We start from the raw sequence: 16,188 nt of genomic DNA on the forward strand, positions 1-16,188 counted from the left end.
GTATTTAGCATTTGTCATTCTTTAATTCTGTGCTTTAAAATCGCTTCCCCTCTCTCACAAACATTACCGAAACATTGCGAGTTTTCCTGGAATGCGTGCATTAATATTTATTACGTCACAGGGTAAGTGATGTGTCAGTCGGACAGTGACAGTAGCCAATATAGTTCCAACTGAAATCTGTTTCTTATGCAGTAGCTTTTCATGTCAACATGCACCTGTGCAAGTTAAATAAAATTCCTTAAATCAAGCCCTGAATGGTTGTGTATCTAACACTGCCTGTAGCAACGTCAATAACTAGACTAAATTCCTGGTGATGTCTTTTTTGGTCAAAATTTTTAATATATTTCACTGATTCAGTTTGATTAAATATTAGGCCTGAATATGGTTGAAAATAACTTGTTTGGTTGTCATCTCTGAAACTGTCCAACCTCTAGTTTGGCAATTGGCATGGGTCCAAATGTTTCTTCCTCTGCTTCTGCTTCCACCTCCGCACCCCGAGATGCTTGCATCGCCATGTTGTTGTTGCACAATAGTCTCTTGCCTGGAGCAAATAAATAATAGGATACTGACAATCAAACATCTTCACGAAAAAAATATTTTGTCATTTTGTCTAGGTCTCAAAAGATTGGACAAGGATACAAAACATTTCGTATTTTCATGTTTAGAAATAAGATCTGCTACAGAGTTGTCACTACCTGATGGTAAAAGTGGTTATCTCCAGTCCTCGCTGTATTCTGCGATCACAGATTATTTAATTTTGCAGAAATGCCCGCTCAGTGCAGAAGTGTTCCTATCATGAGGAAATCACTTTTGGTGCAGAACACAACCAGAATTTTGCATTTATCTGCTGCAGAATTTGTCAAATATATTGTAGAATTTTAACATGCGAGTCAAAAGCTGGTCTAACATGTACAAGTTACATTGGTTAACTTAAATGAAAGAAATCATTTGAATTTTACATGGTATTAATTAAAACATTCCAAATAATTATTTGTGATGTAGATCTAAGTACTATTATTCAATGAAAAAAAATAATTTGCAAACAATCTTTCCAGCATTTTACTTTTAGAGAAATGGTTAAATGAATCCATATCGTTTTCAAGTAAAGTTGACTGTAATATTATTGCTTAGTTACCACACAAGTAAGTGTATGTTTATGTTTACACCAGTGATCGCCAGATTCAGGCAATGGATAAATATTTCGGAAAAATATCTGCCACAAATCAGACAGGCGTAAAACTGTGAAATTCACGAAAACTTTAAACTTAAAAGTTTGTATAATCATGATAACTGTGAGCAGAATTATTAAAATTTAGTTTCCGAATTTACAAAAATTGATCGCCGAGTTCTTATTTTGGGGGGCCGCGGAATACAGCGGGGACTGAGTTTATATAATAATACTCGTCCTTGAATATTACAACTCTCGGACTAACAGACTTGTCAACTTATGTTACTTTCAAACATATATTATGGTCTATATGAGAGATGGGGAGGATGTTAGGGAAGGGGTCGCCATATTTCCAAAATGTCACTTAGCTTATAGGGGGTGGGTCATCAATTTTAAGACAAATATTGAGGTGGGTCCTGAGAAAAATGTACAAGAACGTGGGGAAGGTCAACCAATAAAATAGCAAGGTAAGTGTTGAGGCTTCCGCACATTTAAATAATGATCCACATGTCAAGCAGGCAGCACGAAAGGCCTTCTTGGCTCACTGTCACCGATTTAGCCTATTTACTTACCAGTGCAATGTATCACCCAAACAAGCTTCTTCGCGATGTTTGAAGGAGAATGTGTTAATATTCCGTTGAATGTAACCAGAAAATAATGTTTTATTGACGTGTCGCTTGCTTCCAAAAATGCGATGTTATTAAACTTGGATGTCCCGCCAAATCACGCGATGTATTTGTAAGGGAGATAACTCTAATGTTTAGCCCAATCATACACATTCGCTAGAAAATAATCGTGAAATCACTGTAATCTGTTGTGGTTTACATTTTATTAATAACAAAACTTATCTCGCCGAGGAGAAAAGTTTTGTTTTTATTAAAAAAAAGGCAAACACGGAATTGCTTTTCTTGTCAAATGATATCTCACCAAGTGCCCCGACAAGCTTTACTTTTTAATGGGTCGACATTACATGATACAGTCTTAAGACCAGTACGACCTCCACCCTCCCATGTTCTTTTGAACTTAAACCATTTATTATATTCTAAGAATGACAGATTAGTTACCGTTTGCTTTGTTCCTTCTATTTTTTTTTAAAAAAAGATTACACGATGTTTGCGTTTTGTAATCCTAAGCAGAGGTTCCCAATACATCTTGTTATGCCATCAAAGTTTTTTGCAGGGTATGTAAAAATAGTACCCGTTCATGATCCGAAAAATACAAACCAATTTCTTCTTAAGAAGGGACGAAGCGATCAAACAGCAAATAATCCATTTATTGTGAACTTACCTGCATATTTGTTCCCCAGTTTAACACATTATCTGAAAATGGTAATTAAAGAAAATAGGGTTCAATGTCGCGTTCAAGATTCTTTTACTTTTATAGCGGCGGACATATGTCGGTTCCAGTGTTTGGGTCTTTCCGTTTGAATTCTCGAGAGTGCGATATTATGCTTTTTATCGTATAATGCATAGCGGTATCGATGCGATAACCTTGGTATCACGAACCCATTGCAGGGCCCACTTGCACAAAGCGATCTTAGCGCTGCGACTATTGTAAGCCTATGTTAAAGTATGGGAGTTAAGATCATCTTAGCGCTAAGATCGCTTTGTGCAAGTGGGCCCTGGAGCTACTATCAAGCTCCTAACACTGATTCAATGCCTTCTTTCTCAATTATGTAACTATTGACTAAGGTTCTCAATATGCTGAGGAAGGGGTTCCCGAAGAATCATATCGTGTTTCCGTTGACAAGCAGAGCTGAAGTACATTAAATAATGAGTAGTGGTGAGGTGAGGTGAAATTGGGTTTAACGTCGCGTCCAAGATTATTGCACTTATATATAGCGAGGTGCATGTACGTGTGTGTGGCTGCTTGTACTAGTCCGGACTGATGCCGATTTATAGTGCTAGCTCACTGAGATACCATGCCGCAGTTTAACATGAATATCCCACTCAGACACAGAATACTGACTCCGAGCCTACCAGTCCTTGTTTTAGCCCCTTAATGCCGAGCGACAGACAGGGTAACAACAAGTACCATCTTTTAACGTCTTTTGGTATCACGCGGCCGGGGATCGAACCCCGGACCTTCCGCTCTATGGGCGGACGCTCTACCACTAGACCACGGAGGCGGTCAACAACATGATAACTTTGGCTGGTCACTCAGTCACTGTCTTCTCTGTACGCAGCAACTTAAGTACACTGAGTCAGGCTCGCTGACTTTGTTGATGCATGTCATCGTATCCCAATTACGTGGATCGATGCTCATGATGTCAATCATTGGATTATCTGGTCCAGACTCGATTATGTACAGACCGCATGTCATATAGCTGGAATATTGCTGAGAGCGACGTTAAACAACAAACAAAACATCCAAACAAACAAAACTTCATTGAGTGAAATTACGTCTTACTCATTATTTTAAGAATGGAATTATATGATAAAGACATTATTACCCTCTTTTGTTTCCTTATCGCAAATTTGTTTATTCTATATTGGGACTAACAAATGTGTATTATGCTCGTATAATACAATTTCTGTTCCTAATATATGCTATTTAAAAAATGTGTAATATGCGAACCAAAGGCTCGCAGTGTACCATTTATATTTCTAATATAAGATATTTATGATAAGGAAGCGTACACGGCTAAAATAGTCGAATTGTGCCTTGTGGGTTGAATACACGTTCACTCAACCTTTTTAACACAATATACACTATATCGATAGAACTTGTTCTTACAAACAAGGAGTGTTGAATGATTGGTGGAGTGAGTGAGGTTTTACGCCGCTTTTAGCAATAGTCCAAGAAATATCACGACGAAGGACACCGGATATGGGCATCACACATTGTACCGATGTGTGGAATCTAACCCGAGTCTTCGGCGTGACAAACGTAGGCTTTAACCTCTAGGCTACCCCCCTCCACCCGCGTACCGCGTACCGCGTACCAACAGCGAGCATGTGCTCGAACGTCTTAGCGAAACTACCCGGGTCACCTTTCCAGTAGTGTAAAAACTATCTGATCGTGGCCAATAGGCAGTTTAATTACATTTTGCGAACAGACATCCTCATTGTGTGGCAGTTACAGAGTTTGAATATTTCTTGTATTTTACCTTTTAAGTATAATTCATGTACATAATTACAGTAAATGCAGTTTTAGTCATCTTACTTTACTGGTCAGCCAACCTTAAACATTGCAGTGTCAGTCAAAGTCTTTTTTCCTAAGCATGCTTACTGCATGGTTAGTTCGTGAAAGTCACACCCTGTGCACAAACACAACAGCCTGAGCCCTTTCCCTGCTCAAGCCCTTTTGTCTACATGGCCAGCTTGGGTTCTCAGCCATGCTGCACACAAGACACCTGAGGACTGTAGTCACTCCACATATACCTTTCAAAGGATAATCATATCTATACTGAACCGCAAAAGAAACGTCACCCCAAGTAACATTGCATGAAAGTTGTCATTTAAATATCTAGGTAATTTTTGTCTAATTTCCTAAAATTTAACATTACCTTGTCCGGGAAAATGAAATATGATGATAAAAAAAACAAAGCAGATGACAAAAAAAACCACCGATCGCTCAAACGCATCACGGCAACGGCCATGGCAACACGATGCACGTGAGTACCGTGCAAATTGAAATGCACATGCGTTCCCCCATTTCTTGCCCTATAAAAATCCACCCAGATCGGATAACATTCATTTGTTATTGAATTGCTACCACATGCCAAGATTGAGAAGAAATCAGCGACACCAAGCTCTTGAACGATTGCAAGCTGGACAAACCGCCCGGCAAGTAGCCATTGCATTTCAAGTCCACGTAAAGACCATATGCAGGCTCCAGCAACGGTACCAGACCACCAACACTACAGATGACCGACCACGTAGTGGAAGACCAAGGGTCACCACCCGACGTCAGGATCGTCAGATTGTGCGACAGCATCTTCAAGATCGCTTTGTTACTGCTGCGGGAACTGCTGGACAGACCATGGAGACACACCAGCGACACATTAGTGCGGAAACTGTGCGTCGACGATTGACGAGCCGACACCTCCACTGTCACAGGCCACGCCGAGGATCCATTCTGACACCACGTCATCGCCGGGACCGTCTTCAGGGGGCAACACAGCACCAACATTGGCGCCACCACCAGTGAAGAAGAGTCCTCTTCTCAGACGAGAGCCGTTGCTGTATCTCAACAGCAGATGGTAGAGAGAGAGAGAGAGAGTCTGGCGACGCCGTGTGGAACGTTATTCGGATGCTTTTGTTGCTGAGAGAGACTCGTGGGGGGTCCGAGCATCATGGTGTGGGGTGGAATTGGTCTTGCCTAGAGGGTCGGCCCTGTGGTCTTTCAAAACATCGGTCCAGGGAGAGGCAATGGTATGACAGCAGCTCGGTACATTGATCAGGTCTGAGACCACACGCCCTACCTCATTTGGCACGTCACCGCAACCACGAGTTTCAGCATGATAACGCCCGTGCCCACACTGCGAGAGCAACAAGAGACTTCCCCCAGCAGAATGGCATCAGAACCTTGCAGTGGCCTGCCCTCAGTCCCGATTTAAATCCCATTGAGCATCTGTGGGACGTGATTCAAAGACGGCTGAATGACGTCCGACCAAGGCCGACAACTGCAGCTGGTACGCAGCAACTTAAGTACACAAAGGCTCGCTGACTTGGTTGATGCTTGTCATCGTATCCCAATTGCGTAGATCGATGCTCATGATGTCAATCACTGGATTGTTTGGTCAAGACTCGATTATTTACAGACCGCCTTCATTTAGTTGAAAATATTGCTGAGTGCGGCGTTAAACAACACACAAACAAACAAATAGAAGATCTCGGATGTAGGTTCCAATCACGGGCTTGTAATCAGTGTATGGCATGAGAAGACGTGTTACAGATTTGTTGCGAGCTGCCTTAGCAGCAGCAGCCACTGTTATACCAATAATGCCAACATGGCTGGGTAACCAACAAAAAGGGATGTCGTGCTGGCTAGTAGCAAGATTATTATATAACTTAATAATTTCGATTAAAAGTGGATGTTTGCAAGATTGACTGAAGACAGGAAAGAGAGTCTGAAAATATAATAAATTGTTTTTGCTTTGATTGTTTACTAATGTATTCTGGCGTTGTTAATATGGCCTTTGATTCCGCCGTAAAAATGGAACAGTTATCTGGAATTCGTGATGATATAATCCTGCATCCAATGACAGTGGCGCTAGCAACTGCGTCACCATCCTTGGATCCATCTGTAAATCTAGATTTGTATGTATTGTAAATGCTCCTTAGTTGATTATGTTCTTGTTGATGAATTAGTTGATTTGTTTCAGATTTTCAGATGCTTTGCAGACCATTGTGACGTCATTGTAACCATGACGTCACAACCAAATGTCATCACTAATGGCTCTACTACTGAAGCTGTTAGCAGTACTTATTACTGTTTTTAAACTGGAAAAGTTGGAAGAATGATGTTCGATGATAAAAAAAAATCTCACCCTTGTGTCTTTTGATATAAAATATATCAACACTCGTTGATATATTTGATATCAAAAGACATTCGGGTGAGATTCTCTATTTCTGCATATATGTGGCTGTCTATGGCTACAGTCTTCTAAAAAATTGTATATTTATAATACTTATTGTATATCACACTGTGCATTTCCCATTCTTCCTCCGAGCCTAAGTGGAAACGTCCCTAAACAGAGGTTTCCAGGTTCTAAAAAAACAATTCGCCCAAACACACCCAGCATCGCCATGGTCCCTTGGAAGGTAGAGCAAGAGGTGAGGTGAAATTGGGTTTAACGTCGCGTCCAAGATTATTGCACTTATAAAGCGACGTGCATGTACGTGTGTGTGTTTGTGTGGCTGCTTGTACTCGTCCGGACTGATGCCGATTTATAGTGCTAGCTCACTGAGATACCATGCCGCAGTTTAACATGAATACAGACACAGTATACTGACTCCGAGCCAACCAGTCCTTGTTTTAGCCCCTTAATGCCGAGCGCCAGACAGGGTAACAACAAGTACCATCTTTTAACGTCTTTTGGTATGACGCGGCCGGGGATCGAACCCCGGACCTTCCGCTCTCCGGGCGGACGCTCTACCACTAGACACGGAGTCGATCATGTAGAGCAAGAGCAGCGTTTGCTATGGAATACTGTAAGGGACATTCTTGCGATCTCGACCATTGGAAACGAGCTATATGCCCAAAACACGAGAATGAGAAATCGCGAGAATGTCCCTGACAGTATTCCATAGTTTGCCGCGCTAAATGCTGTATGGGGAAATATGTCGAATAGAGCTAGACTGGTACCCTACCCGTCTCCCCCAGGTATAAAAATTTACAGTTTGCAATTTTTTTAAAAATATTTTCATAATTATTTATGAATTTCGTATGTACGCACGTCATCATGCACATGCGAGACAAAGAAAGTTTATTTTAAAAGTTTGGCTACATCTTAACAACGGTTACTCAGCGCAAAGGCCCATGCCCTCATGTTATTATCTCAATGCTGCAACAAATAAGGCACGGCGCCAGGCGCCGTCAAGTGAAAATGAACATTTCAAAAGAGTGAGTGAGTGAGTTAAGTTTTAAGTCACATCGGCAATATTTCAACGATATCGTGACTATCAAGATTAAAGATTATAAATACTTTGAAATGTATAAAAACCTGTCAACGACGGGCAGTAAAATAACTAGACATATCACAGAGAAATATTTAAAACTAGTATTGAATCATAAAATGGATATTACGATACATAACAATACATTATAAAAACAGGCTATGATCTCCAACAACTGAAGGTAGATCAACATACTAAGGATCATGGGGACTAACAGTACGTTTGCTACCTGCATGGACCCCAGCTGGATTTACATCATCCCTTCAGGTGTTGGCGGTTATGAACACATTTAGCCATATTAAAACAACATATATTCTACGGTTAAATGATGATACGAATAAATCTACTTTGAATGACGTGGTCTTACATACCCTCTCCAGGGGACAATAATTTTACATTACTTCAACCCCCTTCGAGGATACAGCCACTAACAATCTCAGTTATCACATTTATTTTGCCAATAATAAAAACACTATATCATATACACAACATATTAATCAAATTGGAACAATTCAAATTTTTTTAAAAAAACGATAACTAAATTTGAACTGATAATAGAAAGGTCCTTCATAGATGTAACTTGAAATATTTATCCCTTGTGATGGAAAAATCAACACAGTCAAGCAGGACATGCTTGACCGTGATTACACTTTTCAAAAGATGGCCATGGACCTTTAAGTTAGTAAATCAAGTGCACCAGTTTAGACTCTGTGCAGGTCAATTACTGGCCTTGTCGAGTTACATAACGGAGGCACACTGGAGTTGGAACAGGAATTTCGGTAAGGTTAAGAAAGTTGATTGTGTTGATGTCTTTGTGATGAGGGATGTAGAATGCAGGAATTTAAGGTTTCCCTCCTCTGCATCTGCACACCCACATTGCAACGTTCACGGTTCAGTGGCAGCCTTGCTCCAAATAATGTTTTCTCTTTATAAGTCGGCCATACATGTTATAAACAATCTGTTACTTTTTTGTTATGAGGATCAACATATGTGTTAACTGATTTGGATTTACTTGAATTATGACATGCGTTATTATCTTAAGGTTAATAATATGTGCACCTTTGTAGCTGAAACTGTTTTATGAGCATGACTTATATTAACCGCTTATTTCTGAGGTCATAGAGGCGGTGGGGTATTCTAGTGGTTAAATCGTTCGCTCGTCACGTTCGATTCCGACATGGGCACAATGTGTGAAGTCTTTTTCTGGTGTCCCCCGCAAAAAGCGGCGTAACACCATACTCACTCACTCTAAGCTCATAGCAATCTAATCTGAAAATTGAAAAGCAAACAAAGTGGGTGATATCTCATACACTTAAATATATTAAAATCACAAAATGAAGGACAAGGTAAGATAAGGGCCCGTTTCTTAATTGAGTAAAGCTCTAGAAATGGTTTTGGAAAGTTATCAGATGTGTTAATAAGAAAGAGAACTGAATTTTGTTCATTTCAATACTTGCATGTTTGGGACTTATAACAAACCTAAATGCGTAGGTAAGGATACAATGTGTCAAAAAGACTGATTTTAGAGGTGTCATGAAGCGTTATTCTGATAATATGAACATCAGTAGGTCGTTGATCCTTACGAACATAATTATATTTTTAAAAATCCTCTTGGGTAACAGACTAGTTGATACTTAGATTTATTATTTTCTTTCTACAAATCTGCCCTTTTTCACACATTTGTGTATTTGACCATATCAAAAAACCAAAACTGAGAAAGAAAAAGGACGTTCGACATCTATTTCAAGATGTCTGATAATTTTCATTCCAATATTTTCTGCAACTTTACACTTTAGACATTTCCAACCTGATCCCAAAAGCATCCTCACATATATGTGCGTTGAACCTGGTCGTGTTGCCCTATCCTGGTTCATTTGTTTTTTGTTTGTTTGTTTGTTTAACGCCGAACACAGCAATGTTCCAGCTATATGACGGCGATCTGTAAATAATCGTGTCTGGAGCAGGCAGTCCATTACTTGACATCATGAACATCGAAGACCTTGTTTATTTGACACTGTGGAGTATACTTGTAGTTCTTTCCTTCACCTAGAGGTACAATGACTCGGTAACATGCCTGCTGCTGTTATGTAGCTGGAATATCACTGCAGTGTCAAACAATATCCACTCATTCACTCTCTGATACGCAAAATAGCCCTGAAGGATGTGGATTGTGCAGAAAAAATGACGCTAAGCCAATGACGGAACAAAACCTGAGTGGAGTGATTTTTTTTCAGAGCAATAATTGTATAGCACTTTTTGGGATGAATGATATGTTTCAAGAGTATATCTCTGTCTTAATCTTGGTTCACATCGTTAATAGATGCTTATGTCTTCAAGCACAGGTTTGCTAGGCTACCATGATACAGAGGGGATATTTCTCACTGCATGGTAAAAGAATATTCACTCTTTCACATCTTGATATGGTATGGGAAAAAACTTCTGAAGATATGGGTTATATGATATGACTCAGAACCAATTTCACAATATTTATAGTGAGTGACTCTTTCATAGTAATATTACAATCCCCTGTGGATGAAATGATAGTGCCTGGGAGGGATCAGATAGCTTCTCATTAATGATAACAAACTTCTTTACATCACGACAGGAATAACATTCCCAACGGCAAGCATCATGTCTGTGGATGAAGATCAACCGACAATTCCAGCTAGAGTGAAACAATGGGCAGAAACCCGCCCAGACAAGGAAGTGTTTGTCTTCTATAGTGATGAAGGAAGGCGAGCTCTCACCTGTAAAGATGTACACAACCTCTCCACAAAATTTGCTGCACTTCTTCAGCGTCGGGGGTTGAAACATGGAGATGTGGTCTGCAATACTCTCACCAACTCTCCCTAACGTCTTATCACCGATTTTGGCATCATGGCAGCTGGGTGTGTTGCTGCCAATGCCCAGGCACTGCTGGCGGACGGTACTGATCTGTTGCATGTGATCAACTTGAGTCGCTGTCGTCTACTGATTGGGGACAAAACACTACCTGGGGGTGCCTGGCATCTTCTCAAACCACATCTGGGAGAAATCATGGATCTGAAAGTGAAATCAAGCAATGCTCCTAAACTGGAAATGGTGGAGTTTGTTGGTGTTAAAGAAGGTGGCGATTACCTGGAGATGTTGCATCAGGAAGGAGATCCTGTTCCAGTTGAGATACTACCAACAGACACAGCTCTGTATTGGACAACCTCTGGCAGCACTGGCTTTTCAAAACTTGTGCCAAAGACGCATGCAGTTATGCTTTTCCTTGCTAGCAGTTTTACGAAGATGTTTCGAATCCACAATGAAGTTGATGTACTGTACAGTGATCGGCCTTTGGGTTGGGCAGGTGGGTGGCCCTATGGATTTATTGAAATGGCAGTCCCTTATGTAACGACAGACACGAGAGGTTCTGTTCTAGATCAATGTAAGCTGTCTTGGGATGTGCTTAGCGAGGAAAGGTGTACTATCGCTGTGCTTTCAATATCCTTCATGAAGAAACTGGCAGAAAGAAGAAGTCTGGAAAACTCGGGTGATGTGATTCAAAGATTGATGTGTATTGTTACAGGGCAACCTTTTGCCAAACACTGCTTTGAGTTTGTTAGTAAGATTTGTCACTCCGTGGCATCTGCATATGGAATCTCAGAAGTTGGGTATGTATCAAGTTGTATTTGTGAGAAGGCGGAAGACTTTGAAGACAACCTGGTTGGATGTAGCTCTCACTTAGAGGTTAAGGTAGTAGATGAACAGTTTACAGATCTTGGAGCAGGCAAGGACGGACAAGTCCTGCTTCATGGACAGTGTGTGTTCAAGGGATACATTGATAATCCTGAAGCTACAAAAGCAGCTTTTACAGATGACGGCTGGTTTAAATTAGATGAGGTGGGCCATTTTGATGAGAAGGGGCGTCTTTTTGTCGAAGGAAGACGCTCAGATGCCATTATGCATGGAGAGTACATTATATACCCATCCTGGGTGGAGAAGAAGTTGAGAACATGTCCCTATATTTCTGAGGTCATGGTGGTCCCCGTTCCTCATCCAGACATGTGTCATGAGGTCTGTGCCTGTGTCATACCCAAACCAAACATGGATGTCACCACCAAGATGATCAAAGATCACTGCGATCCAATGTTCATCAGCGATTCCCTCCATGAAATGTCAGCCAAACCAGCCTACTATGTTCTGGTGGAGAGTTTCCCTCTCATACCAACAGGCAAACCTGACAGACGGGCATTATCAGAAATAGCGGAAAAAAATCACCTCAATCAGCCTCTAAATTCTTGTCCAACCCGAATGGGCTGCAATGGCAGGCTAAAGTACCCAGCAGGCGGTAAATTACCTCTGTGAGATTAATTTAATCGCGATTTAATGTGTAATATATGTAATCCGTGTATTGTCAAAATAATAGTCGAGAAATATAATCAGAATACATTTGAGCGGGTTTAGTAATCAGATTAATCAGAATATATAGTGTGAACAAATTTAGTATCATATTCATTTTATCATTTCGGTCAGTGGATATTTTTCACCAAATATTGCATGTATGTTACTTTCTCTCTTATGATCATTATTGAATTTGTGTACTCGTACTTGATAATGTTACTAAATATACTAAACTATATTTACCATTAAAATGTTTCATTTATATTATTGTTATTGTTCTTGTTGTATAATATCATTATTGTCTGCCCTTGACATATATAATGCAATGTATTCATAAAGCGTTATTCTGATAATATGAACATCAGTAGGTCGTTGATCCTTACGAACATAATTATATTTTTAAAAATCCTCTTGGGTAACAGACTAGTTGATACTTAGATTTATTATTTTTTCTTTCTACAAATCTGCCCTTTTTCACACATTTGTGTATTTGACCATATCAAAAAACCAAAACTGAGAAAGAAAAAGGACGTTCGACATCTATTTCAAGATGTCTGATAATTTTCATTCCAATATTTTCTGCAACTTTACACTTTAGACATTTCCAACCTGATCCCAAAAGCATCCTCACATATATGTGCGTTGAACCTGGTCGTGTTGCCCTGTCCTGGTTCATTTGTTTTTTGTTTGTTTGTTTGTTTAACGCCGAACACAGCAATGTTCCAGCTATATGACGGCGATCTGTAAATAATCGTGTCTGGAGCAGGCAATCCCGTACTTGACATCATGAACATCGAAGACCTGGTTTATTTGACACTGTGGAGTATACTTGTAGTTCATTCCTTCACCTAGAGGTACAATGACTCGGTAACATGCCTGCTGCTGTTATGTAGCTGGAATATCACTGCAGTGTCAAACAATATCCACTCATTCACTCTCTGATACGCAAAATAGCCCCGAAGGATGTGGATTGTGCAGAAAAAATGGCTTTTACAGATGACGGCTGGTTTAAAACAGATGATGTGGGCCATTTTGATGAGAAGGGGCGTCTTTTTGTCGAAGGAAGACGCTCAGATGCCATTATGCATGGAGAGTACATCATATACCCATCCTGGGTGGAGAAGAAGTTGAGAACATGTCCCTATATTTCTGAGGTCATGGTGGTCCCCGTTCCTCATCCAGATATGTGTCATGAGGTCTGTGCCTGTGTCATACCCAAACCAAACATGGATGTCACCACTAAGATGATCAAAGATCACTGCGATCCAATGTTCATCAGCGATTCCCTCCATGAAATGTCAGCCAAACCAGCCTACTATGTTCTGGTGGAGAGTTTCCCTCTCAGACCAACAGGCAAACCTGACAGACGGGCATTATCAGAAATAGCGGCAAAAATGACCTCAATCAGCCTCTAAAATCTTGTCCAACCCGAATGAGCTGCAATGGCAGGCTAAAGTACCCAGCAGGCGGTAAATTACCTCTGTGAGATTAATTTAATCGCGATTTAATGTGTAATCGATATAATCCGTGTAAAGTCAAAATAATAGTCGAGAAATATAATCAGAATACATTTGAGTGGATTTAGTAATCAGATTAATCAGAATATATAGTGTGAACAAATTTAGTATCATATTACTTTTATCATTACGGTCAGTGGATATTTTTCACCAAATTTTGCATGTATGTTACTTTCTCTCTTATGATCATTATTGAATTTGTGTACTCGTACTTGATAATGTTACTAAATATACTAAACTATATTTACCATTAAAATGTTTCATTTATATTATTGTTATTGTTCTTGTTGTATAATATCATTATTGTCTGCCCTTGACATATATTATGCAATGTATTCATGTTACAAGATAGACACAATTTTATGGATAACAATTTCTTTAATACTGTGTCTTGCTTGACAACAGTATCTATACCGAAACGTCGCTTTTCACAGTATTAAAGAAGTTGTTATCCATAACATTGTGTCTATCTTGTCATCCGTCAACTTCTAAGTAATGCCTATCAAACAATTTATTCATGTTACCCCTTCGTCTCCTATTCACTGACACTTGCTTGGAAAAACAACAAATAACCTACACCTGTCTTCTCTCTTGTGACAAGATTTGCCTCCATAAGCTGAAAGCCTGCAGTACTGAGCTAATTGTCTTGCAGTACTGAGCTAATTGTCTTGCAGTACTGAACTAATTGTCTTGCAGTACTGAGCTAATTGTCTTGCAGTACTGAGCTAATTGTCTTGCAGTACTGAGCTAATTGTCTTGCAGTCCTGAGCTAATTGTCTTGCAGTACTGAGCTAATTGTCTTGCAGTACTGAGCTAATTGTCTTGCAGTACTGAGCTAATTGTCTTGCAGTACTGAGCTAATTGTCTTGCAGTACTGAGCTAATTGTCTTGCAGTACTGAGCTAATTGTCTTGCAGTACTGAACTAATTGTCTTGCAGTACTGAGCTAATTGTCTTGCAGTACTGAGCTAATTGTCTTGCAGTACTGAGCTAATTGTCTTGCAGTACTGAACTAATTGTCTTGCAGTACTGAGCTAATTGTCTTGCAGTACTGAGCTAATTGTCTTGCAGTCCTGAGCTAATTGTCTTGCAGTACTGAGCTCATTGTCTTGCAGTACTGAGCTAATTGTCCTGCAGTACTGAGCTAATTGTCTTGCAGTACTGAGCTAATTGTCTTGCAGTACTGAAAGAAGTTGAGAGCTGTCTTGGTGTCACCAAAGAGTTAAACTTAGGACTGATATTCAGCCGACATGCCATGATGTAAATGAATTACAGTTCAAAGTGGCATAAAATCAAACTAATTCCCTCGCTAATAACTACATCCTTTTTCCAAATAAGCATATGACAAACGTCATATAGATTAATGTAGTATTGACGAAGATCGCCTTTTACAATCCCCACGAACAATTATAAGCAACAAAACCCTTTTCCTAATTATAAGAATTTTTTACAAAAAGCAGTGTCCATTGTACGCTTCTGACTATATCATAAGCATGTGTTTATGAATCACTATGAAATAGTGTTGATATTCGGTGTCCACGAAACGTAAGGCGTATCCTACCAAACCGATGGCACCAGCCACAAACACAGGCAAAGGCAAATCATGTGTTCACCAGAAAATTTGCTGGTACATATGGTACAAGTGAAAAAGGGAATTGCATCAGATATAATCTTTGGCATAACGAATGGATGTGGCAGTGGTGTATGTTGTCTAGCATCTAGAAAATAGCCAAGGACATATGAATAGAGTTCTCTTCTTCCACACAACATTACCTGACACAAAAGTAAATTCCCATGGGTATCACCATAATAGAGGGTATTTTGTGGAGTGGGGCATAGGGAGATTCTTTAGACAGTTAAACATCTATGTGTGTTTGCGTTCACCATTGAGATACTTTTCTCTCTCCATCTCCCCAAAATGTAGATAATGATCAAAGATAATCAACAGACAAGAATTTGGTTTGTCAAGGAAACCTGCATGGATACCCCACATTAAAGCTTTAAACTCCCGACCCTTAATAGACACAATACGGTATTCGCTATTTCTGGTACTGTTTTACCTGATATAATGTTACGAAAACCAAAAGGTAATATACTTTTCAAAAAAGATGGTTGCACAAAAGAATTCCCTATTGTGACTGGGTACCATATGTTGCCCTGTTATTCCCAGGTAAACACTTGACTTGTCTTTTCACCTGGTATCATTACTATTTGACACACATGTTCATGATATAGTCTGAATCACACAATGCATTACTTATGATTATGGAAGGGCTTTGTTGCTATTATTTACAATCAGGTAACGTTGGATATGTAATGCATGTCACGTAAATAAACTTTCTCTCTTCTTTCACACACACACACACACACAAACACACACACACACACACACACACACACACACACACACACACACACACACACACACACACACACACACACACACACACACACACACACACACCTGTAATCACCTATTATTTACCAATCACCCCGCCTTATCAACAACTAAT

General features: G+C 39.8%; 3 protein-coding genes across 4 annotated transcripts in view; 2 read left to right on the forward strand and 1 right to left on the reverse strand.

Moving 5' to 3' along the window:
* The window catches only part of LOC124123882 (DNA repair protein RAD51 homolog 1), a 30,216-nt gene that overhangs the window by 12,924 nt on the left and 1,104 nt on the right, over positions 1-16,188 (reverse strand). The window contains exons 1-2 of one of the 2 annotated variants that reach the window (XM_046487072.2): positions 1,741-1,905; positions 429-541 (exon numbers count right to left, since the gene is read on the reverse strand). In XM_046487072.2, the coding sequence (XP_046343028.1) occupies positions 429-515 (87 nt within the window). In that variant the 5' untranslated portion in view covers positions 516-541; positions 1,741-1,905. Of the gene's footprint in view, positions 1-428; positions 542-1,740; positions 1,906-16,188 lie in introns of those variants that run through there. The other variant, XM_048388599.1, reaches the window with a different exon arrangement.
* On the forward strand, positions 8,495-12,545 carry LOC124123875 (long-chain-fatty-acid--CoA ligase FadD13-like). Its single transcript, XM_048388578.1, has 3 exons — positions 8,495-8,570; positions 10,397-10,614; positions 10,645-12,545. Exons 2-3 carry the CDS (start codon positions 10,423-10,425, stop codon positions 12,121-12,123), a joined length of 1,671 nt encoding a protein of 556 aa, XP_048244535.1. The 5' UTR covers positions 8,495-8,570; positions 10,397-10,422; the 3' UTR covers positions 12,124-12,545.
* LOC125376758 (medium-chain acyl-CoA ligase ACSF2, mitochondrial-like) lies at positions 13,143-13,574 on the forward strand. Its single transcript, XM_048388586.1, has one exon. It carries the CDS (start codon positions 13,143-13,145, stop codon positions 13,572-13,574), a length of 432 nt encoding a protein of 143 aa, XP_048244543.1.

This window comes from Haliotis rufescens, unplaced genomic scaffold (assembly GCF_023055435.1).
Source record: "Haliotis rufescens isolate VD_foot unplaced genomic scaffold, xgHalRufe1.0.p SCAF_74, whole genome shotgun sequence".
NCBI classification, from domain to species: domain Eukaryota; kingdom Metazoa; phylum Mollusca; class Gastropoda; order Lepetellida; family Haliotidae; genus Haliotis; species Haliotis rufescens.

Excerpts from the sequence above, each read along its gene's own strand:
- LOC124123875 (XM_048388578.1), top strand. The coding sequence starts at position 10,423 with ATGTCTGTGGATGAAGATCAACCGACAATTCCAGCTAGAGTGAAACAA. Across the intron at positions 10,615-10,644 it reads GGTTGAAACATGGAGATGTG|CGTCTTATCACCGATTTTGG; the intron begins GTCTGCAATACT and ends AACTCTCCCTAA.
- LOC125376758 (XM_048388586.1), top strand. The coding sequence starts at position 13,143 with ATGGCTTTTACAGATGACGGCTGGTTTAAAACAGATGATGTGGGCCAT.